The sequence below is a fragment of the Polistes dominula genome, unplaced genomic scaffold (genome assembly GCF_049000335.1).
Source record: "Polistes dominula isolate Pdom_NZ unplaced genomic scaffold, Pdom_raw_medaka contig_33, whole genome shotgun sequence".
In the NCBI taxonomy this organism is placed as follows: Eukaryota; Metazoa; Arthropoda; class Insecta; order Hymenoptera; family Vespidae; genus Polistes; species Polistes dominula.
Window position 1 is genome coordinate 82,201 of NW_028300998.1, and position 24,381 is coordinate 106,581.

The 24,381-nt window shown below is 35.2% G+C and overlaps 3 protein-coding genes and 1 long non-coding RNA gene across 5 annotated transcripts; 1 reads left to right on the top strand and 3 right to left on the bottom strand.

Moving 5' to 3' along the window:
• Nucleotides 1–108: 108 nt before the first annotated feature.
• Mdh2 (malate dehydrogenase 2) lies at nt 109–2,258 on the top strand. Of its 2 annotated transcripts, XM_015317241.2 has the most exons (6): nt 180–321; nt 546–631; nt 713–928; nt 1,036–1,308; nt 1,403–1,732; nt 1,812–2,258. In XM_015317241.2, exons 3-6 carry the CDS (start codon nt 734–736, stop codon nt 1,938–1,940), a joined length of 927 nt encoding a protein of 308 aa, XP_015172727.1. In that variant the 5' UTR covers nt 180–321; nt 546–631; nt 713–733; the 3' UTR covers nt 1,941–2,258. The 2 variants fall into 2 exon arrangements, with proteins under 2 accessions (XP_015172726.1, XP_015172727.1); XM_015317240.2 differs by lacking the exon at nt 546–631 and having other exon boundaries at nt 109–321.
• Nucleotides 2,259–6,259: 4,001 nt separating this feature from the next.
• On the bottom strand, nt 6,260–12,214 carry 14-3-3epsilon (tyrosine 3-monooxygenase/tryptophan 5-monooxygenase activation protein epsilon). Its single transcript, XM_015317242.2, has 4 exons — nt 12,010–12,214; nt 7,701–8,007; nt 7,105–7,448; nt 6,260–6,949 (listed from the first exon to the last, which is right to left on the bottom strand). Exons 1-4 carry the CDS (start codon nt 12,071–12,073, stop codon nt 6,894–6,896), a joined length of 771 nt encoding a protein of 256 aa, XP_015172728.1. The 5' UTR covers nt 12,074–12,214; the 3' UTR covers nt 6,260–6,893.
• On the bottom strand, nt 8,087–12,003 carry LOC149032190 (uncharacterized). The gene is made up of 2 exons (XR_016176874.1): nt 8,537–12,003; nt 8,087–8,427 (listed from the first exon to the last, which is right to left on the bottom strand). It is a non-coding gene; the product is annotated as an uncharacterized LOC149032190 (long non-coding RNA).
• A 1,233-nt stretch (nt 12,215–13,447) lies between the features above and the next one.
• On the bottom strand, nt 13,448–24,254 carry Osbp (oxysterol binding protein). The gene is given in 12 exon segments (XM_015317230.2): nt 13,448–15,789; nt 15,879–16,099; nt 16,183–16,562; nt 16,665–17,171; nt 17,173–17,184; nt 17,279–17,574; nt 19,177–19,369; nt 19,609–19,862; nt 20,025–20,230; nt 21,672–21,737; nt 23,769–23,930; nt 24,111–24,254. Coding segments are annotated over 11 exon segments (2,406 nt in total). The 5' UTR covers nt 23,897–23,930; nt 24,111–24,254; the 3' UTR covers nt 13,448–15,646.
• Between the last annotated feature and the right edge of the window lie 127 nt (nt 24,255–24,381).

Below are 24,381 nucleotides of genomic sequence, written 5' to 3' on the forward strand. Positions count from 1 at the left end.
AAAAGCTATTTTTCTTTTGCTTGAATTCGTATTTTCGCGCCAAATGTCTGCCGAGTGGCGAGCACCGACGGCGACCACCGATGGCTTTGGATCGTGGCGCTAGATCGTTGCACGTTACCAAGCGAGTGGGGGAATATACCAGCAGTACGGAGGTCACGAGTGTGTCTTTGACGAGGGTTATCGAATATTCGACGTCTTACTAATCATTTCTACTTTGTACTTGCTAGTATCATCAGTTCGCCAAAAATGCTGCCACGTTTCTTAAGACCGACTATAAATGTCGCTCAACAAGGTGCGAAAAGACTTTCGACCAGCGCCAAGGTAAATTATTTCATTAAATAAGTCATCCATATATATATATATATATATACATATATTTAAAAATCCAACCTCGCGAGATATTATTCTTTCGATTGACATTATCTCGCATGTTACGTGCACACAATGTTGAGAAAAATTCGTTACGTAATTCTTGAAATTCTAATTGAAATTTTGATCAGCGATTTAAGCAGCGAATAATCCCTATAATTCCATGATCAATCAAGTGAGAAAGAAAGAAAAAGGATGAACGTGTGTCAGTGACACATTATCTTTCGAAATTTTTCAAACGGTGGATACTGAAAACTATAAAGTTAGTTAGTTTGTAGTGTGAGAAAACATGGTAGGATGATCCTTTCGTCAACTCATTACAATTTCTTACATATATCCACAGCGCGATGTCAAGGTCGCCGTCATGGGAGCCAGCGGTGGAATTGGGCAACCGTTGTCGCTGTTGCTCAAGCAATCTCCTCTCATCAGCGAGTTATCTTTATACGATATTGTCAACACTCCTGGTGTCGCGGCTGACCTTTCTCATATTGACACTGCATCCAAAGTTACTGGCTACACTGGTCCAGACCAATTAAAAGATTCGCTAAAAGGTGTTGAGGTAAAAAATGACAAATATGTACAACACATCAGTTAGTTGACAGATTTTTCATCTATATGCATATGTATGTATATATATATATATATATGTATATATTTCATATTAAGGTCGTCGTAATTCCTGCTGGTGTGCCTAGAAAACCAGGAATGACGAGGGATGATCTATTTAATACAAACGCCTCTATTGTTCGTGATCTTGCTGTAGCAATTGGACAAGTATGCCCAAAGGCATTAGTTGCTATTATTTCTAATCCAGTTAACAGTACTGTACCTATCGCTTGCGAAGCTTTAGCGAAAGCAGGCGTATTTGACCCTAAGAGAGTATTTGGCGTAACTACGCTCGATATTGTCAGGTCCAGCGCGTTCGTTGGCGAAGCTAAGGTAAGTAAGGATGGATATATCATCACTATTATAATTGGTAGGTAAAAAGAATAAATTGACAAATTGTTGTTGTTGTTGTTGTTTATTTGTAAAGTCGTTAGATCCACAAAAAGTAACGGTACCAGTAATCGGAGGTCACAGCGGCATCACCATTATTCCTCTGCTTTCGCAAACAAAACCATCCGTTAGTTTTTCTGAAAGTGAAGCAAAAAAACTCTCCGAGAGAATCCAGGAAGCTGGTACAGAAGTTGTCAAAGCCAAAGCTGGTACTGGCTCGGCTACTTTATCGATGGCATATGCTGGAGCTCGATTTACTTTTTCCCTGCTCAAAGCTTTGGCCGGACAACAGGGTATAGTCGAGTGCTCTTATGTTAGATCCGACATATGTAATACTAAATATTTCTCATCTCCCGTTCTTTTGGGTGTAAGTAAAATGCATTTTTCATTCTCATGTTGAATAAGTACAAACACATTTGTGACCTACTATTCTCTATGTGTTATAGAAAAATGGAGTCGAAAAAGTTTTAGGATTTGGTGAACTTAATGCTTATGAAAAGAAACTTCTAGAAGCTGCCATTCCAGAGCTACAGAAGAACATTAAAAAGGGAGAAGATTTTGTAAATAAAAAGTGAATGAATACGAGCCGAATTTGTAGAGCACCACGACTCTTTGGATAGCAGGAAGGAGAGTTAGCCTTGTGATGAATGGAACTGGTTACGACATATTCATCAAACATTTTCATTTGTAGAAACAACTAGGCAGGCATATGGTGGTTCAATGTTCGAAATTGATCATGCTAGATGATAAGTGTAGATTCAACACACAATATTGTCAAATACTTGACATTTGAAAAAGAACAAACAATCAAATGTGTCATATTTGTTAGAAGATAACATGTAAATTATATATTCATTCTATCAAAGAAAAAAGGATTAACCCACTCGTAGTTATATATTTTGTATTTTTTCATTCCTGTCAACTTGGCTGCCTGGCTGGCTGGCTGGCTAGCTGGCTGGCTCTCCTTCCGTTGTTGTAAAACATATCCTCAACAACAGTAAATGATATCTTCATTAAAAAAAAAAAAAAAAACTATTAGTTTGAAATAAAAACAAGTTTCACTCATAGCATTTATAGTAATATTTATTTATTTATTTAATGCTTGATACTTTACTAGAATGAATTTCTTTCCATTTCTACTTATTAGCAATAAGGTGTAACAAAGAGCAGACATTTGTAGTCCGTTTATTTATAGCTTTAAAATGTTTAATTTTACAGAAAAAGAAGGGTACTTGACCCATGTATAATCGTGTTTGTTGTTGTTGTTGTTGTTGTTGTTGTAATACAGAGCGTAAGAACGCGCGTAGTCCGAAGTAGATGATTATTAATCGAAACAACACAACAATACAACAAACGCGTAAAGTCTTGAGACTTAAGCCAATACTCGTTCGTAGGAAGGGTTAGGATTAATCTTTAATGACGATTCACCAAAGTAAACTCGATACGCAAAAGAATCGACCGAGCTTATCGATCTTACGATTTACGTTTAAGTGACGTAAGAGTTAACTGACGCTGCGTTGGGATGCGCGCACGTTTGTGTTGTGTTGTGTGTGTGTGTGCGTGCGTGTGAGAGAGAAAAGGGGCAAAATCGATAGAACAATCGATTGGAATAGATCGAAAGAGAAAAAGAAGCGCGTACAACTTGTCAAGTTAATTCGAATCGACGCGCTCCCCTCGGAAAAATCATTCAATAATACAACATTGAAAATTTATTAAAATGATAAATTGGATAAATTATCGAGAGAAGAGACATTTTGCAAAGGAAAATGATGCTACCAACAAATCCCTCAACATATGGAACATACATAACCTTATAAATGATATCATCGGCTGATGAAGCTACATTATGTCAAAAGCTTATCTATTACGAGAGATCTTCGAGGGTACGTTTCAAAGAGAGAAAAAATCATTTCAATTGAAATAGATTTGTAGAGAAAACTTTTGTTAAACGCTTGGAAAGATTTGTCGTCGCATATGCATCATACATATATACTTACGGTGCGTGGTTGTTTTCTTTTTTTGTTTTTTCTTTTTTGTCAAATTCCCCTCTAACATAATGAATGTTTTTTCATCGTGAAATACACTTGTTTATATTTGATGTTTTTTTTATAACTTTGAATTGAATATTAACATTTTGTTCGTATCTCTAACAATCTCGTTGATATTTGGATTAATCGATAAAAAGAGATTACGCTGTGTATATAATTGTCTATTTTCTATGACTATATCTAAATACAAAGCTATTACTGATCGCCATCGCCGCTTAGAATTTCTTCTATGCATTTCCAAACCAAGTTTATGAATTATTTCATTTACTGAGCTAAAATTAGAAAGAGTAGCCTAATTCATTCGAAAGGATAAAATGATATGTAAAAAGAATCACATTAGCGATCGCCAATACTATTATTCGTCTCGCAACGCCCTAATCTTACTTCTCTTCTTTATTCATCCATAATGCGAAAATCCTGCACCGTTACGATTACTACTTTTTTGTCATTTTTTTGTACCTTCAATGATTCTTAATAAACTCGCGACTTTCGATAAAAATCTATATTGTAATTGAAACACCCTACGTTGTATTCAATGTTGTATTCAATATTCGTAATAAATACAATTTCCTTTTATGGAAAGTCGTCATATAAACAACATTGATCTTATACTCTACTCTCCATTTATTAATCAATAATAAAACAACAAGACCTTTCATATAAACATGATATTAAAAACAAATTGAATTATCTAATTAAAATCAGCTCCTAAATTAACTGTGAAAAGTAGTTTTTAAAGTAGAACTTGCATATGAAAGGTAGAAATAGTTTTTAAAAGGAAAAGTGTAGTAAGCGCAACGGCCTAAGATTTCAAGCCAAAGAAGAAATAGATTAAAACTAAATGGGCTGCTGGTGGAAGGTTGTCCTTTGGCGAGTATGCGCGTGCCAATGAAATGAACAAGAAGAAGAAAAGATGATAAGGATATATAGGCGACGATAATCGTTCGCGGACGATTTCAAAGTAGGGTACAGAGAGTCGTTTATTCTGTTATTATTTATATACCACAGCAATCGATAATAGTTTACACAAAGGGCGTATGAAAATGTACAACCACATTACAAACTAGCTAAACAGCTACTTCTTTGCTGTGAAACGTAACGCTAAATAGGGGAGAGGTCTCCTCTACAGCATACCGCGATCATTTTCTCTTTCCTTTTTTCTTCCTTTCTTCCTTTCTTCCTTTCTTCCTTCCTTTCTTTCTTCCTTTCTTCCTTCCTTGCTTTCCTTTTTTCTTTGTTTTCTTTTTTCTCCAACGCTTCTCCTTGACCTAAATATACGCAAACGCCTCCCTCCTCTCTCTCTCTCTCTCTCTCTCTCTGCCCCCCCTTTTGTCTCGGAGAAGCGTAAAAAGGCAGTTACAATGAAAAGTCTGATATTAAAATTCGATATAATAATACTTATAGTTTCTTTCGAAGATTATTATTTATAATATTTTATTATTAGACGATAAAGTTTGCTCTCGAGAAAAAAGCCATTATTTAAGTTGAATGGGCGTCTTTATTGCATCGACTATTTCATTTATTTATTTATTTATTTCATTATTTACTCATTCTTGGGAGAGGCTACCTTCCTTCCTTCTTGTTGCTGTCGCTGCCATCATAGATAAAGATGATTATTCTATTTTTTTCTTCTCTCTCTCTCTCTCTCATTTGCTTTCTTTTAACAAGCGCGCGCTCTTCTCTTAGACGGCGATGAAAAAAAGGAAATCTTAAGCTTCGGTAAAAGAATTTTCTATTCACGGAATGCGTGACTCTTGGTCTCGTTTTTTATTACTATTACTATTATTATAATTATAATTATAATTATTATTATTATAATTATTATTAATTATTATTTTGTTATTTTTGTCTTTTCTGTTTTCCTTCCTCTTATTGTTGCCGATGATGATGTCGTCGTCGTCGTCGTCGTCGTCGGTTTCACACGGAGGAACGACGACGACGCGATTGATTTTTCTCTCTTACTCTCTCTCTACCTCTCTCCCTCCCTCCCTCCCACTCTCTCTCTCTCTCTCGCGCTTGCTTTTTTCAAGAGAAAGGTTGGTTCCTGTGTGTTTAAGCTTCTCCATATTATATATATATATATACATATACATGCATATACATACATATTAGACGCACGGCACGCACATACGCACGCACGCACGCACGCACGCACGCACATACATGTATACATATAGTGATCATTGTACGCTCAATTTACGCGTATAGACTTTATAACACCGTTTTATTATCATGGCATGCGAGACGATCATGCGCGCAGTAAAAAAGCGGGGAAAGAGGACGAGGAGGAGATTAGGGCCGGGGTAATACGCGAACGAATAAACGAATGTACAATCGAACGAATAATCGAACACATTGTACGCTCGATTGCCGTTTGCTTTTTTTCTATTGTAAAATGAATAGAGTATACACAATAGGAATGGGACAAACACGACGAACTTTTCTTCTCCTTCTTCTTCTTCTTCTTCATCTTCTTATTAACTTCTTGTTGTGCTGTTGTTGCTGTTCTGCTGTTGTTGTTGTTGTTGATCTTCTTCTTCTTCTTCTTCTTCTGATGCGCTTGCTCGTCCCATGTGTGAATAATACCGTTAAAATGAGAGCCGTACAAACCAACAACACGCGCACGCACTATTTTCATTTCAACATTGTCACCTTTAATTAAGTATTATTATTATTATTATTATTATTATTATTATTATTATTATTATATTCCGCTCAATCTGTTGAAGAGAACGCGCTTATTTTCAACGACATTCGTAAATCATGTTTTAATTTTGATCGAGTAATAAAGGGGCCAAGTAAAACACCCTATGTATATGTGATTTAGTCGGTATTTTCTTTCTTTCTTTTTCCTTTTTTTTTCTCACATGCATGCGCACGCATAGATACGTACGTAAGTACGTAGATACACGCACACCCACACGAACGTACAATCGCACGCACCCACCCCATACTCACTCTCTCTCTCTCTCACCCCTTTCCAGTCGCGTTGGTAACCACCACCCAAAGGTGCCTGTGTATATTTTTTTTCCTTTTTTTTCTTTTATTAACTTATTTCTTCCAACAATTCTCTGCTGTGCACCGTAACTCGATGTATGTATTTTTATGCGCGTCTCTGTGTGCGTTTATATATGTATATGTATATGTACGTATATATATATGTACGCGTGTTCGTTAGCGTGCGCGCACGCCTGTGTATGTTGTGTATTATATAGGTGTGTGTGTGTTTGTGTGTGTGTGTGTGGTGTTTCTGGATCGAATGATACGATTTAGTTTTATTTTCATTTTGTTTTTGAGTAACCATACGTTGCGCGTGCTTAAAATCACGCGATCGCTAAAGATCTCTCCCCTTCCCACTTCAAACTGTCACCTGCTTGAATTGTTTTCTTTTGCTTACGAGTTATTAAGAGTTTTTGCTTTTTTTTTTTTTTTTCATGTGTCTCAGTTTAAATGCGCAAATTACACTCACTACAGCTAGAGTTACGATACGTCCTGATCTTCCACATCCTGCAGTTGCTCCTTTTGCTCTCCTTCTCCTGCAAACGCCACAGAGAAGAAAATATTAGTGGAATATAAGGTGTAAAGGTGAACACAACAAGGTTCCTCCTCCTACCTTCTACTACCAACCATCTTACTGACAACAACATTAACGAAGGAATTGAATCGAGCAAAATCGGAAAAGCATACTTACCATCCCCTTGCATATCCGACGTCCATAGCGTGAGGTTGTCCCTAAGGAGCTGCATAATTAAGGTAGAATCCTTGTAACTCTCTTCGGAAAGAGTATCCAATTCCGCAATAGCGTCGTCAAAGGCGGCCTTTGCTAAGCGACACGCTCTGTCAGGACTGTTCAAAATCTCGTAATAGAAGACGGAGAAATTAAGTGCTAATCCTAAACGAATAGGATGAGTCGGTGGTAGCTCGGTCATTGCAATGTCGCTTGCCGCTTTGTAGGCTACCAGGGAATTTTCCGCAGCTTCCTTTCTGTCGTTGCCGATCGCAAACTCGGCCAAGTAACGATGGTAATCTCCTTTCCTGTATGCAATTGATAAATCCTTTCATTAGGATCATATACATACTTAGAGATACGATGATGGATAACATGAGACGTACAGTATGCGTCACGTGATTGTCAAGCGTTAACGATTTCATGATTTTCTTACTACTACTTCTTCTAAGAGAAGTAGTAGTAGTAGTAGAGTTGATTAAACTTTCAAGACGAAAAAAAGAACAATCACGTGACTCATTCTGTAGAGATCGGCGGAAACAAATGGAAAGATTTCTTACATTTTGTAGTAAAATACTTTAGATTCTCCGGTGGAGGCGCAAGGTATCAAATGATTGTCCAAAACGCCAAGTATGTCCGCGCAAATATCCCTGAGTTCTTTTTCAACTTGAGATCGGTACTGGCGGATCATCTCCAGCTTACCCTCGGCACCCTTGTTTTCCTCCTTTTGTTCGATGCTAGAAATTATTCTCCAGGATGCCCTCCTCGCTCCGATTACATTTTTATACGCAACGGAGAGTAGATTTCTTTCTTCGACGGTTAACTCTACGTCCAGCGAGGCAACTTTCTTCATTGCTTCGACCATTTCTGCAAAAGAAACAACAAGCAAAACCCCAGTCAAAAATTTGTACATTGATTTACATTTCCTTTTTCGTCCCTTCGTCCCTTCGTCCCTTCGTCCCTTCGTACCTGTTTCCCAACACATTGATCGGAAGCAATATCACTTTTATTCGTATACTTTATTTAACTTTTCGACCGTTATCGCGTAAGAAAGGTACGCTGACATATATATATATTAACCCGGTGACCCTTGAACTTCGTAAAGGTGCTCTCGCTATTTAGATATATCACTGGTCATGCGCGAACGATATACTTCCACGATATTTTATTCTACTATCTAAGATCTATATATATATATATATATATATGTATATAATTAACATATTTAATTAATCAAACATTTAAGAACAAAGTCTTACGACGAAAATATGCGAATCGCTGCAGAGACTGAAAATTAAATCAAAAATATGAATAATTAAACGACAAAATTGTTCCTACTTCTATCTCTACTTCTATCCCTACTTCTATCCCTACTTCTATCACTATTTTTATTTACTTTTTTCTCCGAATTGTAAAACTATTGGAGGTAGTTGCAGGTCGGACGTCATAATAACATAAACACGTTGGCGAATTCTTCAATTCTTCAAAGGGTGTCTACTATTTCTTTTAACATTTCCATTGATTTTTGGAACAATTATTCAACGTTCGCTCGACAAATTGAGTACTCTTTTTTTCACTGTTTTCTATTCATTTCAGATTTTATTTATTAATTATGCGTGTTATAGCTTGAATTGTTGTCGTCGTTGACGATAAAAGATAAATGAAAATCTACGTTAAACGGCTGATTATTAATTGTCAACATACAATATATATTCTTCATTTTGATGATTTGTCCATTTATTAATAAAAGATAAATTAAAAAATGCAAATAATAAAGAAAATATTGTAATAAACGATTATGTTTATCAATTGAATGCAAACGTATTTTTGTAGATAAACATTATCTCTAACACACCTGCCTGTGCTACTTTCTTTTTTTAACGTCCCTTTGATTGATAATACAACAAAATCTAGTACTAGTAGACAAAGTGACTCACTTGTTGGAAGTCGTTGTTTCAATGGATAACGAATATGACTTTTTTTTTATAAGTGTGTAATCATTTATAACAATGTGTTTTTTGTTGCTTTCCACTATTTGAAAAGAGATTTTCTTTAGCCGTGTTGTTCTATCGACTCTGAACGTACTTATACGTTTAGAGTTTAATTACTTGCCTACTTGTCAATTCCTATATACGAGTATACAGATAAGCCTGTTTTTTCCTTAAACTAACACTCCCAAAACGCCTACATATATATATGTATTTTTATTGCCTAAAGTATTGCCCTAAGTGGAAGGTTCGTCGGCGATAAAGTGAGACAGAAAGTTGCTTTGTTCCTTGTGCGCAAGATATTATGCGCAGGCGGCTAAATTTGACACTGAATTATATCAAAGTAGGATGTAATATATATAATAAATATATGTATATAAAATAATATAAAAATGATGTTGAATTTGGAATAATATATATATATATATATATATATAGACGTATAAATGAATAAATTTGTCGGTGCTTTAGCCTTTAAATAGGGTATATTTTAGCACAAGAGTCAACCATCTCCGCTTTCTTTTATCGAGATAATTGTTTGCGCATGCGCATTACGACTAAAGTCTTCTGCCAAAGGAGAGAGAGAGAGAGAGAGAAAGAGAGAGAAAGAGAGAGAAAATCATATCGTTTGCACCGTGAATGTTTGAATCTTTTTCCCTACCCAAGTAGAGTACACACATACATATATGTGAGGAGCACCACAGTCGAAATTCGGCGCAGGCAGCTCTCTCTCTCTCTCTCTCTCTCTCTCTCTCTCGAAGGATCGATAGTAGCTCGCTAGTAGAAAAAGCAACAGTACCTATGGTGGCGCCGTCCTACCACACGTCCTACCATAGGACGCGCCCTCCACGAATTCGCATAAATCAATCAAATTCGTATGCCAACTTTATTAATGATGTTTCGAAAACAATTTCACGCATTCAATTATCTTTTCTATACAATATCATTGAATCTTTAGTAAAAACAAATAGGAATAGAAACGCGCTAGATATAGATAATAGATGTTGTATCATTTTGTCGCATCTTTAATAAGAAAATTGTCTCTGTATAAAAGGTATATCATCATCATCATCATCATCATCATCGGACTCTCATTAGCGACGGAATTACGAGGAACAAAGTATACCGGCCGAGATATACGGAAACGTAAGGTAGCGGGCGCAGCAGCAGATCAATACTTTCCTTCGGCCGTGGTCGCCGCTAACGCTCCTGACGAGCCCCCGCCCCCACCCCACACACCCCGCCCGCCCGCCCGCCCTCCGCTCCCACACCCGCTCCATAACCGCTCCATAAACGCTCCCGCAACCCTTCCATTTCCTTTCATCTTCAATGCACGAATTCTTGGATTTTTGGTCTATTTGACTTGTGTCGACGCGACAAATATTGGGCCCCCACCCCATCATATACCATTGCACGCACGATCGATGTTGACTAAGCAGAAGGCGTTTGACTCGGCGCTTGTCATTCCTACGACGTTCCTTCTTTACACACATACAAACGAACAAAGTATGGGCATCTAACGTACTTGGCAGAACTTTCTTTAAACTTTCTACTAAGCTTCAAGAGACCAACGTTCGTGCGAATGACACGTATATAGATATATATATATATATATATGTATATAACTCATCCATGAACTGGACTATGCGTGGATATGTGTGTGCGTGTGTATTACATTTTCACAATGAATGCAGACAAACGCATATACGTCCTGAATGGAAATAAAAGTATCGCGAGCGAGCGAGCGAGCGAGCAGTCAGTCAGTCATGAGAAACGAAGCTATTTCTCCTATTTTATTTGAAAAAGATACCTAACGCCTATAGAAAAGATTTTAGGAAACCGAAGGCAGTTATGCGAGGAAAAAGGCAAAAGGGTCGTCCGAAAGGAAAGCAGAGAGGAATTTGTGGATAGGTAGGTAGAAAGGTAGGTAGAAAAGAGAGAGCACAGAGGAGAAGGCCGAAGGTCGAGCCGGTCCCGTCGATTGGTTGTGCGATTTCTCTGTGCTCTTCAAGGCCAAATGCCACGAGCGGCACACGCGTTACTACGTGTGTTGTGTCCCCGACGTCGTAGTAAAGAAGCCGGCATCTCTCGATCCTATGCGTCACCCTTTCAATGCTCTCAACGCTCTTAACGCTCTCAACGCTCTGAAGGACCGACGACCGATTTGTCTGTCTGGTTATTTGGATGAAAGGGTCCGAGCACCAGTTATACGTACGCCTAGCAACGCTACCTCGCCATCGTTGCTCCAGCGCTGACGACGTCGTAGCGAGCGACCAACCGAGCGACCAACCGAGCGACCAACCGAGCGAGCGAGCGAGCGAGCGAGCGAGCAACGCATAAGCGAGTTATGTATGTGAGAGAGAGATAGAAAGAGAGGAAGGCAAAAAGGGAGGGAGGGAGGACGAAGCCGAGGTAGAAAGAGAAAGAGAAAGAGAAGAAAGAAGTAGAGAGAGAGAAAGGAAGATCCCGTCGATATTCCTGTACGAGCTGCTTCTTCGCTCGTTCGATCGTTAAGAATGAGAAATGACACAAAGAGTTATTCAAAGGAAAAAAATGTCTAAGCTCGCCGGTTCTTGGGCACAAAGCAAACTAAACTAGACTCGCACTTGACATTTCTTCCAACACTTTTGACAGATCTTGCTGGTAGGAGGTTCGATGCCATTATACGTATCTTCAAAAATCCCATTCCAGCTACGTTAACGAAACTTGGGGGGAGAAAAAAAAAAGGAAATTCCGAATAAGAGAGAATAAAAAAGAGAATTAAAGAATTGAATGGGCGAGTTTGGTGTAGGAAAGTCAAGCAGCCCCACTCTTCTAACAATTTAGTCGATTTCCATTTTGGCCCAGGCCGGCTCCCTTACTCGAAAAAATATCCACTCACCGTCATAGCGTTCAGCTTGTTCAGCCAGTTTCGCCTTGTAAACATTGTCCTCCCGTTCCGACATCTTGGATGCGCGTGGATTTGACGAGTAGACAAGGGCTTTCAGGGAAATCTTACGAATTGCTTGTTTCACCGAAATACGTACAACTCCTCGCACAGCCACTCGCAAGCTCACTGACCAAGATGGCGGCGCCCGCCAACAATCGAAAGCAGTTCCCAATTCGCGCAGACTCCGCTAGACGCTCTGCGCAAACCCTGTCGCATGGCGCATGTCCAACTTCGTGTATCATTACGCGTGACGTCATTACTACTACAGCGCCCTCCTCAAAGATCCAAAAAGCAAAAAAGCACAATTTTCTCCACATCCTTTCTCTATTCCTTTCTTGCAAACATCTTTCTCTTAATTACAATCCTGACTTTTCAATACAGACATTTTTCTCTTATTTATTTTCTTTTCTGATTCTTCCTTTTCTAATTTCTTCATGATCATTAGAAATTTATTTTATGGGAAGTAGAATAGAATATGCGTCATTGCTCGAAAGATGGCACTCGTGTATTTCGATGCCATATTTTGTATTTCATTTCAATATCATGTGCATTTAATATAGCAAAGGATGCATTAGATTTACGACGCAATATACCTCCAAATATATCTCCATGCATTGTTTTTCTTTTCAATTATTTTTCTGGCCTGTGAAATAGTCGAATTTAGCGGAATTCGAACGACGAAATGAATGGAAAGTAGATGGCATTCGTGTCAGTAATATTCTTCCTTAAATTCATTGACGTACGTTAAAGTCAAATGTGTGTATGTGTGTGTTGCGCTATGTACGCATATACAGGATGTTCCAGAATAACTCGGAAATATTTGACTGATGATTTCAGCATAATTTGCAATTGCTAATTTGCAATGCAATTTATATAAACATACATCTGATTTAATTTTGTTTTTATTCATTTATTCAATGAAAGAGAAACAATTTAGCTAAATTTTCAGCAAATATGAGCAACAGCTAAACACGAAACATGGAAGTGAGATGATTATTGGTAAGATGTCGTCTGCTGCTCGTATTCATATGCAAGGAGATTATTCTTGGAATATCTTTTTTATAAAAATAACCAGCGTCAAATTGTGTTGAAGACAAAATTGAGATATTTATATTATTATCATTTCGATTTAATAAACTTATGTAAAATTATTTAATTAATATAAAAATAATTTGGGACAGCCTGTATGTACATTATAATATGCATCATTATAAATGTATAATATTATAATCGTTAATATCCGCGGTTCAACCGGAATAATTTATCAATCGAATTTAGAAAGAAAGTCATGAAAAAGTCATGATCTTGAAATATTTCGAATTAAGGAGCAATATTATAATTGAGGAAAATGATAAATAGGAAATGCGAGGTATAATGCAACATCGTTAAATAATCGTTTTATAGCGAAGCATTTTGTATTTGTCGTTTCACACGATTGGCTAATGTACAAGCACTATAATCCAAACATTTGTCCTATTCGATTTTTATCGTCTTACTTTTTGTCACTTATTTCTCATTTTCAATGAATCATTTAATAACTAATTTATATATTTATCTGTATACAGACATATCATTTTTCTCAGAATATTATTGAAATTATTAAAAGTATGATACAGCCAGAATGAAAATAACAATGATTTTAAATATTAGCTGTAAGCGGGCTACTACACCGTCCAGTGTTAATAATCACACACTAAAAACGTAATAGCCGATATGCTCTTTTTTATAGAGGAATATATAATAAGTTTTATTAACTGTTATTATATGTACATACGGACATACATACATACATACATACATATGCACAATTTACGCGAGAATAAATCGCTCGCGTATGCCTGCTGCTTGTGTATGGATGTGTGCGTGCGTGCGGTAATTTTCTTTATATATATATATATATATAATATATAAATATATATGTATGAAATATATACATATATATTTACTTAGTATTTTACATATTTATTTATGTATTTATTTATATATATATATTATATTATATTATATTATATTATATTATATTATTATGTTATAGTTTGGAAAGAATCCGTAGTAGTGATGAATGTTGTTGTTGTTGTTGTGTTAATAGTTGAATATCTTATTTTCTGCAAATTATTTGGAACTTGTAATCTCTTAAGACCTTCCCTCCTTTCCCAAGTTCGATTCCAGTTTATTAATCCTGTAATAGTTGCCGCCTCGACATAATGGGCTTGTATCGGCTCAGTCAACACGACACGCCTGTCTCAATATTTTATAATGTTCATTAGGCGTGCGGGGCACCGTTCATTTGGAAGCGTCAAAGTCTCGCTTGCTTACCCATCGAATCTGTCCCACGTATTTCCCAAGTGAAGCCTATTCTAGCACTCTCTCTCTCTCTCTCTCTCTCTCTTCTCATGACTACACACAGATTCTAATGGCACATTCAGGAACGTTTCTTCAAATCACACGCGCGCATTGTCGAATAATCAAGAGGGTGTTCGAGCATTCGCGTAAATATGATTTCAAACGTGGCAGTCGGACGAACGCAAAGATGTAAAAGCAGCATCTCTCTCATTTTGATTCTTTTTCTTTCTTTCGTATTTTTTTTTTTGTTTTTTTTTTTGTTAAGTAGGTGTTTTAATAGAGCCAAAGAAGGACACCATCCATCTCATTGAAAATATATGCAAGCAACGCTTTCATCACAATTTGAATATCCTTTCTTTTATTCATTTGCAAAAATCACATCGCGCGAAGCACAGTAACACATACGTTTCACAGTTTGCATAAGTACTTTCCGCGATGTATAATATGTAATATTAAAATATATGAAAACATGACATTTCTATGATATGACAGAATTTCAATTAAAGCCTGAATATAATAAAGTTCATTAAAAAGAGGAAAACGACATGATATTTGTGAATTTTTCACTGACGCATAGTAATACTGAATGACATAAATCCAAATAGTTCATACGAATGGTCGTTAGTAATTGTACTATTGAAAAATTGCTATTCTAACTGTACAATAAACTGTTATATTACGTATTACGTATTTTACAAATCATTAGGATGTTTCTTACTGGTGACATTTTGAAGGATTGAAAAATGCCTGCTCATAGAAAAACTTGAAGCAATGAGATTCGAAGAACTCGGTTTTTACAAAATCACTAAATATGGACGACAATTGTTTTGTAGAATTTGATGTGTGACCGACCGATCGTATGACCGACCGAATTAGCGAAACCATAGGAAGGACATAGCAATAGGAAGGAAGAAAATAGGAAAGGCAGGTAGCAGTCAGCACGGTCATGACACAAAAGTACAAAAGATACAATATACTACGTGTCATATTTGCAAGCGTCAACTTTTGTTCACTTCATTGGAAGAAGTAAAAAAAAAAAAAAAAAAAAAAAAATAAAATAAAAAAAAAAAAACTATACCACACCCAATAACAACCCCACAATATCACACGTTCGACATATTTATGAATATTATAATATTCTTCGCGTCCGTGATATCGCTATCGCTATTTAACTTTGCGTTAAAAGATCCAAACTTTTCTTTACTGTAAATGGGCGGTCAAATTGTGTAAAGTGATATATTATAAACTAAAATATGTTTGGACATCTTGACCAATCGCCTTTGTTCTTACACTCCCAGTATTCGCCGCTATACATATAGCAAAGACTATCTGTGTAAGGATCCTGTTGTTTCTTAAACCATAAAGGTTCCCAAGTTTCATATGGTAAACCTAAGAGAAATAAATCAAATGAAATAATATTAATTAATCATTAGATTGTTCAAAACAATTGGTGCTTTATCTCCTCTTCTGTTGTATACCTTGGGAAGCAGCTTTTTCAGCTTCGTGTTCTCGATTACGTCGTGCAGCCCTCTGTTTCTCTTCGAGTCGAAGTTTCTCAACGTTAGCTTCATCCCATTGTCCATCTTCCATTAATCTCTGATCAGGTCTTAGTCGTGAATCTGTAGGTGCAATGCCATCTTCTGGTTCATTCAACTGACAGGCCAATTCCGTAAATGAATAATACCTTTCGCAATCATCGCTATTATAACAAAATGACACAAATAAATATTCAATGAACAAAAATATCACATTGATATTTTAATAATTGAAATCATTACTTACGGAGGCATACGTCGTTTCCAAGCTAATATATATGGTCCTGTTTTATATACAGGATTATCTGGAGCTCCCGATGTACTAATAACAGGAGCTATTTCTATCTTTGAATCCCATGTACCTTGAACAACCCATTTGACCTCTTTACTCGAATTCATGACAACGCCTTTTACTTTACGTTGACTATCTCTTGAAAAATACGAGTATGGTATATACTTTAGATGACATTTGACACCCTCTTTGTGATTGACAATATCCATATCACCGCTTTGATCAACCCATAACTTTCCAACTATTATATTGTGTACAGTGGTCGTTACTTTACGCCATGTATAATGTTGTTTTTCCGTATTAAATTCTAAATGAGCAGTGCCTAAAGGAATTACCTGTACAATAATATATATATATATATATATAGATATAAGTATAAGTAGAAGAAGGTGGTAATAAAGTGTAATTAGGTTTTAGGTTTTAAGTTTTAAGCTTACCTGAAGATATTTTCCGCGAAACTTAGAAGCCATAGTGAATTCTTGCCAGCAACGCCATTTCCTACCTTCGCAATGTTGAGCTAGCATCGGAGGATGATGTGAAACTTGCTCGGAAATCGCTCGCCAACCAAGATCATCTGTGCGATCGCACTCATACGTTTCACCTAATAATGGATTAAAAGGTTTGCCTGTTCTAGTAGCAGTTGTAGAATAACTCGAAATAGTAAATGCAGCTACATAGGCCATTTGTTCGTAGCTGTCAGTACATTCTGCTGCTCTATCAAGAATTTCTGCATATTCATAATCTTCTGTAAGCCTCTGAAGCATACTAAGTGGTTCTGAGAAATTAACAGGCATAGGAATCTTTGACAAATCTTTGCCAATACAATTCTTCATAATACTCCATAGATTTAAAGGATAATTAGGTTTATCAGGTACTCTAGTTCTTCTGTTTCTGCTACTAGGTGTGGTTGCTAACCCGGTGCCACTGCTGCCGCCATTGTTGCTTTTGCCAAGCCGTCTATAATAATATAGCCGTCATATTAATATCATCAATGATTATATATTTGAAAGAATTGATTCATTGAAATATTTCAATAGTGTGCATTAATTACATTGTCCAGCTCGTCTGTATTTGTAACAGGAGAAGAAGGTTGTATTGCCGTAGAATCGGTCACAATAAGAAATGACTCTGCTCTAGCAGAATCTGAAACTGGCAAAGGTGTTGGATCCCCTTCAGAGCTAGAGCCATCATCACTTCCTTGAGAATCAGTTCGATCTCTCTGGTGAGATATTGAATTGGTTGAGGCTACTCCTGGAATAGTCAATGTAAATGTGTCCGACTCTTGAGCATCATAAAACTCAGCATTATCTTCTTCGTCTTCTGATGGAGATGTAGTTATCGCTGAATCTTTAAACACAATAAGGAAAATCTAATGTATCATTAATTCAATGAATATTTTCTTAATATTAAGATCAACAAAAATATGATCGAAAAGATTATTATTCCTAGTTTAACTAGGAAATTCTGACCTTTCAAATTAATTTAATTTCTTTTACAATCAAACAAATCTTATTACTAGTTAAATACATACTTTCATAATATTATAATACTTTTCGAACACTTTTACTCTCTCGATCGACATGAATAATTGCATATTATTATATCACTATATACTAATGTACTTAAAACGATACATTATATATATATGTAGATATCGCGAGAAGGTTATGATAAGTTACAAGATAGGCTCGTAAAACCACGAATTTGGATCTTTGAAATTTTCATCGAAGCTGCATTTCTATGAATAATCGTTTTCCATCTATATATAAATGCACACACACATATACATAATATATATATATATATATTATATCACATTCACTCTGGGTCGTTCGATTATTGCTTTGACATCATCTATGATTTCATTAATCGTGTATTTCAAACCGTTACACTACTGATTTAATACTTTTCACTTTGGTAATTTAACGATAGATTCAACGAAAATTCTATTAATGGAAATCGTCAAAGTATCAATTTACAAGGCCATCTGTGCTTAATTAAGCACCAATTTTAAGAGAAATAAAAGCATATTTAAACCCTTTGTAATATATTCACACACTTACACAGATACACCACATGATCATTCAGAGATTGTAATCAATCATGTATATATATATATATGTATATACATATGAAAAGCTTTACGTGCAAAGATCATGCGCCGTGTGAGAAAAACGTCAACGCAACGAAGCACAAGTACTGAACTGCCATCTATATTGCGTAGAAAAAAGCGCGCATATTTGAAAATATGCATAGAGAAACATAAAACATAAACGATGAACGACAAAAATTAGCCTTCACCAATGGAACAAAAAAAAAAAAAAAAAAAATGATGCATGTATAATATTGAAGAAAATGTTCTACAATATCAATCACAAATCTTCTAATAGATCAAAAGGACATGAAAAAAACAAATACACATATTAGACATCATTTAAATATGTACACAGCCATATTCCATCTTATTTCAAATTACCTCTCATTTTAATGAAGAAAAGGGTAAGAATTTTGAAAACAAGCGCACGTGATTTTATAACATTAACAACTTAACAAAAACATCCTAATAATTTACTTGAAAATAATACTTAAAAAATGTTTCTACAAAGATTAGACTTTTGTTATTTTACGTTCACAATAATAACATTACTATTATTGCATAATTATTACATGATGAAATAATAACATCACGATCTGATGTATTGAAAATCTTGATAACTTGTTCTCCCGTACGTTCTTTTGTTTGACACTTATAATTTCTTTGTGAATGAATAAAAATGTTCAAGTTATATACTTACATGTATGCAAAAATAAAAAGTAAGCTTGTATAGTCAGATTTAGATACATTGCAATGTAAGCATAATCGAAAATGATCAAATTTAATGTGGTTATAAAAAGAAAAAGCAAAAACACTACTAATCACATTAAAAAAAGAAAACTAAATGAAATTACGGGAAGGTCTGTGTCCTCCCGCTGGTGTCACCGAGGGAAGCGCATGTTGCGCAGCTTCTTCCAAGTGCGAATGCTGCCTAGCTAGTTGTTCAACCATTTTCTCTATGCGCACCTTCTGATCGCGTTCATGTTGTAACATTCTCTTCCATTTTGGTTCCTGTTGCTGGGCTAATTGGAAATAGTCATTGCTTTTCTGAAATCATAATATTCACCCTACTTTCTACAAATACAAGAAGCCTATGGTATGAAACCTAAAGTAATTTATCACGCACACAACATCATTTTTTTCTTCTTTTTTTTTTTTCTTTTTTATGGAAATATCATATTTTTGCATATTTATTCTATGTCTGTACACCTATGTAGTTGTTTCTTCGATTAATATTATTTCATGATTCTTAATAATTAATCAAATTTGATAAAACCCGAACTTACACTGATCATAGCAGTGGCAGCAATACGGAAGAGAGTAGCTTTCTCGTTGAGAGTTTTTATTTTGGTTGTTAGATCAGGATATGGTGGTTCTAGAGTTTCCAATTCATTCAATGCTCGTTGAAGAGTAAATCCTCTCTTGGTGATTAAATCGTAACAAGCCTGCAAGTCATCTAAACGTTGACTCAGATCTTTGACAGCAGTACCCTGTTCTACTTTTTGATTGTCATTATCTTGATACTCTTCTTCTTCTTCATCTAAAAATAGATTTTGATTTGGACATAGAAAAATGACAAGAGTATGGACTTGGATGTACAAAGAACGTTTTTTTTCTTTTTTTTTTTTTTTTACTAAAATGACGTATTTATTGGCAAATGAAATAGAACGTAGGATGAATTTTGCAATGAAATCATACAAACCAGATTCTACGGCTTGAATAGCCTTGGCCTTAGCCAACTCAAGAGCCGTGACCCATTGTTGACGTTCTACTTCTGTAGCTGCCTTTATATGAAAAGTTTGGGTACCACCATTGCTTACAACAAAAGTGCAAGCATCTACAGTGTGTATTAAGGCCCCGTGCATGGATATCGTGCCTCTGCATGTATGAGACATCTCCGTTGGATTTCTAAACAAAGAATTTAAATGCGACAGTCCCTTGAACAGATCCTTTTATTGTTAGAAAATCGAATGACACAGAAAAAGACAGACGTGAGTTTGCAATTCGTTCAGCGATATATTCAAGGTTTATCCAAGCCAAAACTCAACCTCGTCTCATCAAAATTAATGTCAATTTGTCTGCATTAATCTGTGACATTATGACACGTTCAAAATAGGAGACGAGTATATATATACATATATATATATATATATGAATTAGCATTTTTAATAGATACTTTAGAAAAAAGCAAACCCACAACCAAATTCTTCGTAACAATACCATTATCTATTTTGCCTAGACCTACGCAAAAAACACTTGATATTTTACATTAAAAATAATATAAGCAGCAACGGCGAAACAAAGATCATGGTATATATTATGGAAAAAGAAAATATAACAGTTAAATCATTATTTCATGCAGTTGAAAAAAATCAATCGAGTTAATACATGACGCAAAACTTATACGATTTTCTATGAAAAAGGAACAGATCATGCTGACGCGTCAAAAATATATTTCCGTAGCAAATTATAGTCCACAATAGTTAATGGAAGCAGATCTGGTAATAGATGGTAACTATATTATTTTATTTTCATGTTGAAAAATAATAATGCCCAGATATAAAGGAGATTGAATATTGTCCAAATGATATTAAAGTAAAAGTATAAGTATCAAAGGGGGGGAGGGGGAGGGGGCAGGCAGACACTGACCAGTGGGCTATCCAATAACTTAATGTAGATCGTTCAATCTCAAAAATAAATCTTCTAAATTTAAAACAATTTAATCAGCAACTCTCGCTGCCACCACCTCTTCTCGAATTCGACGCACAATCAATGGTTACTAGAAATTCAATTATAAGAGATACAGCAAATAATATTAAAATTGAATTTCTATATTGAAATAATGATGAAGAAAAGCATTTGTTTAAAATCACGCACACAATTATGCACGTACGTACATACACGCATACGCCACCAAGGACACGCATAAATGTGTAGGTCTTCAGGTGACGAACGCTTAAAAATGTTCAGACAAAATATATGTGCGTATACATATACGTATTTAATGTGAATAAAGTGGTGGATAAAGTGAATAAATAAATAAATGAATGTATATATGTCAATTGCGTACATAGGTATATGAGTATTACGATATTTGTGTACTGGTGTGATATTACATGTATATAACATTTGATCGGGGTTATAAAACATCAATTACAAGTGAAGAAAAAAAAAACAAAAAGCAGGATAAATTATTAGGAATGCTGTGTGGCGACCGCATTAACATGTAGCAAAATGGAATGCGAGGTACTTTTAGAATGAAATGAAACTAACATTTCTTTTGTCTCCTTAATTACAATTCGTTTGAATGAAAAGTCAGGATATTTCGACGTTTCGATAATTTACTTACTCGGAGGCTCTGCCAGCTCTCCGCTTGCGTCGCGTTGATATCTTTGGCCCCCCTGTTGGTTCAGCCCTAAACAATCCATAAAACAAATAGACCCCGTTCATATTGTGTCAAATTGTTACAAGCGAAATTTACTTGCTTTACTTGCTTTACTTGCTTTACTTGCTTTACTTGTTTTACTTGTTTTACTTGTTTTGTTTTTTTTTTTTATTATTTCTTTCCACTCAAAATTGTTCATATTAAGAAACACGAAGGATCCTAAGCGCGACACAAGTTTAACTTTAGAAATATAAACGCGCGATAAAATAATTATTACTACTAGTGATCATTGCGCGAACAACATGATCTGTGTGAAAAAAAGGCTTCCCAATTTGAAGTGTTTTCAAACGAAGTGAAGACAGAATATTGCATTATTATTTGAAAAGATATTGCAAACTCAAATCACATAACTGTGCCAAGCGGGAAAATATTGAAAGTCCTAAAAATGCAGTGCAAAGTTTATTGAGAAACACGAGATCGCCAACTTTATGAAAAACATCAATAGAGACGATAGACGTTGTATGTTATTATCACATTCTTATTTTACAAATATATGCATATCAAGAATGCATTAGACGACGATATTTTCTAATTACAAAATATCATAATATAGGACAACTTTCTTTTCTATACTAAATATTTTCATGAAACAAATCTACATTAACAATCTCGCGTGAGGACTGTAAAAAAGCATTGAATAATTTAATAATGTACCATCTTGTAAAATCAACCAAAATCAACCAAAATCAACCAAAATAAGAAGAAGAAGAAGAAGAAGAAAAAAAAAAAGGAAAAGGCCAATATACAATAAAAATTCATCTGATGCGCGTATCCAAATATAAGCAGGCAAAACATTTCTCATGATCTAAGCACGAGGACGTTTAGATTGGTCAGCATATATAACTTTTTGTTGTATGGGCATGTTATATTTACATTTTGCTCCTTTTATCAGGACTTGTTAATATTTTTCTTTAGATTTGTCATACAAATTGAAGAATTTCACATTATAATTTGACATTATTCTATCTATAATAAATATTGAAGAATTTTAGTATTTAGTATGTATTCCCATATGTGCATGCTTTAGATAGATTATTTGTGAAGAAGAAGAAAATTGGGATATAAATACTGCAATTTAGTTTTCAAATTACTTGGATAAACCATCATGTCAAATGTACAGTTATATCTGCATAGGTTTCTTACTGTCATGCATTTTTTAATCACTTTTATGCAATTTTAAAACAGTTGCTTTAATCATTTATGCTATTCATATTATAACAAAAAGAAAATAAACAAAATGACAGGCATGTTCATCTATCATAATATATAAAATGCAGAGCTGTTCCAATAATGCTACATAATCAAAAGAAAGAAGAAAGAAGAAAGAAGAAAGAAGAAAGAAGAAAGAAAAAAGAAAAAAGAACAATATGTCAACAAATTTGGTAATTATTGTCTAACTGAAATTTAACAAATTAACTTACAAGTCTTAGAATGTCTGTGGATGCAAAGCACAAGTTTAATGAAATTAATTAAATAAGCTAAAGTTTGTATAAATCAATGCTTTAAATTGAAGAAATGTATCTACTGCAAAATAATTTGAATAATGGCTAATTAGAAAAGGAAAGTTTTCATAAATCTCTTATAATCAATACTGCACAATATTGCACATTTTTAGTGTAAAACTGTGTTTTCCGATCCTTCTCATAAGTATGTTTCTTATTACGATTACATATTGAAAAGAAGGCTTAGACAAATGTCATCAAAACTTTCCTCCTTATATGTGCTCATCGCAACAGTATAGACTAATATTAAATGATAATGAATTATAATATATACAAAGAAGGTTTATTTAGAAATCATCATCAATATGATCAATGGGGTCATAACCTAACCCTGTAGAAGGAAAAGCTCTGCTTTTTGTCAAAGTTACTTTCTATCCTACGGAAAAACTTTGATCATACAACATAGCATGAGTAGTTGTAGTAATTTCGCGTTATTTAATCGAATACGAGCTAGGAAGAACAGATTAGTAAGGGAAACAGTGACTTTACTACGGACTACCTGTAATATGACAGAAGGCCGTTTGACAGGACAAACCATCTTCTTTGATAACCTTTCAAGTAGTTGGTCCATTTAAAAAGCCATCCTTTCATCTCCTGTGTTCCATGTTGAGCCTTAGAATCACCCATTTTCTAATACGTAGCGTGCTTAGACGCGTTTTTCCTGAAATTACAATGCGCTCCAATATCTGCATACACATCACTACTCGTCTTGTACAGCCACCATTTTGATATATCCTTCGGGCCGACAGAAACTGTCTAGTCTGAGATTGAAATTTGATATTTACACACAATTATTTAGTTCGATATTACCAACAATGATAAGGAATCAATTTAAACGTGCCTTCGAATCAAAATATTTTCTTTTTATAAACCAACAGTATGGATTCTCTATTGTTCGGCGTGATAAAGCCGCCACGTTCTCCTGTGACGGCGCCTAACCTTTATTACTATCTATCTGACGTAACATATCTTTCTTACTGAAAACGTGAGAACCTATAGAAACGTATACACGAGTAATTATATGTTACTCTCGGATTTTAACTTAACTACGTCAAGTGGTTCGTATCTGTTACGTGGATTTTTTTTCGTTTTTTTTTTTCGTTTTTTTTTTC

Bases quoted from the DNA above. Each gene is read 5' to 3' on its own strand.
- Mdh2 (XM_015317240.2), top strand. From the start codon at position 247: ATGCTGCCACGTTTCTTAAGACCGACTATAAATGTCGCTCAACAAGGT. The intron at 929-1,035 runs GTAAAAAATGAC...TTTCATATTAAG, and splicing joins ATTCGCTAAAAGGTGTTGAG to GTCGTCGTAATTCCTGCTGG. The intron at 1,733-1,811 runs GTAAGTAAAATG...TATGTGTTATAG, and splicing joins CATCTCCCGTTCTTTTGGGT to AAAAATGGAGTCGAAAAAGT.
- 14-3-3epsilon (XM_015317242.2), bottom strand. From the start codon at position 12,073: ATGTCGGAACGGGAGGACAATGTTTACAAGGCGAAACTGGCTGAACAA. The intron at 8,008-12,009 runs GTGAGTGGATAT...TTTCTTTTGCAG, and splicing joins ACAAGCTGAACGCTATGACG to AAATGGTCGAAGCAATGAAG. The intron at 7,449-7,700 runs GTAAGAAATCTT...AATTGCATACAG, and splicing joins AAAGTATTTTACTACAAAAT to GAAAGGAGATTACCATCGTT.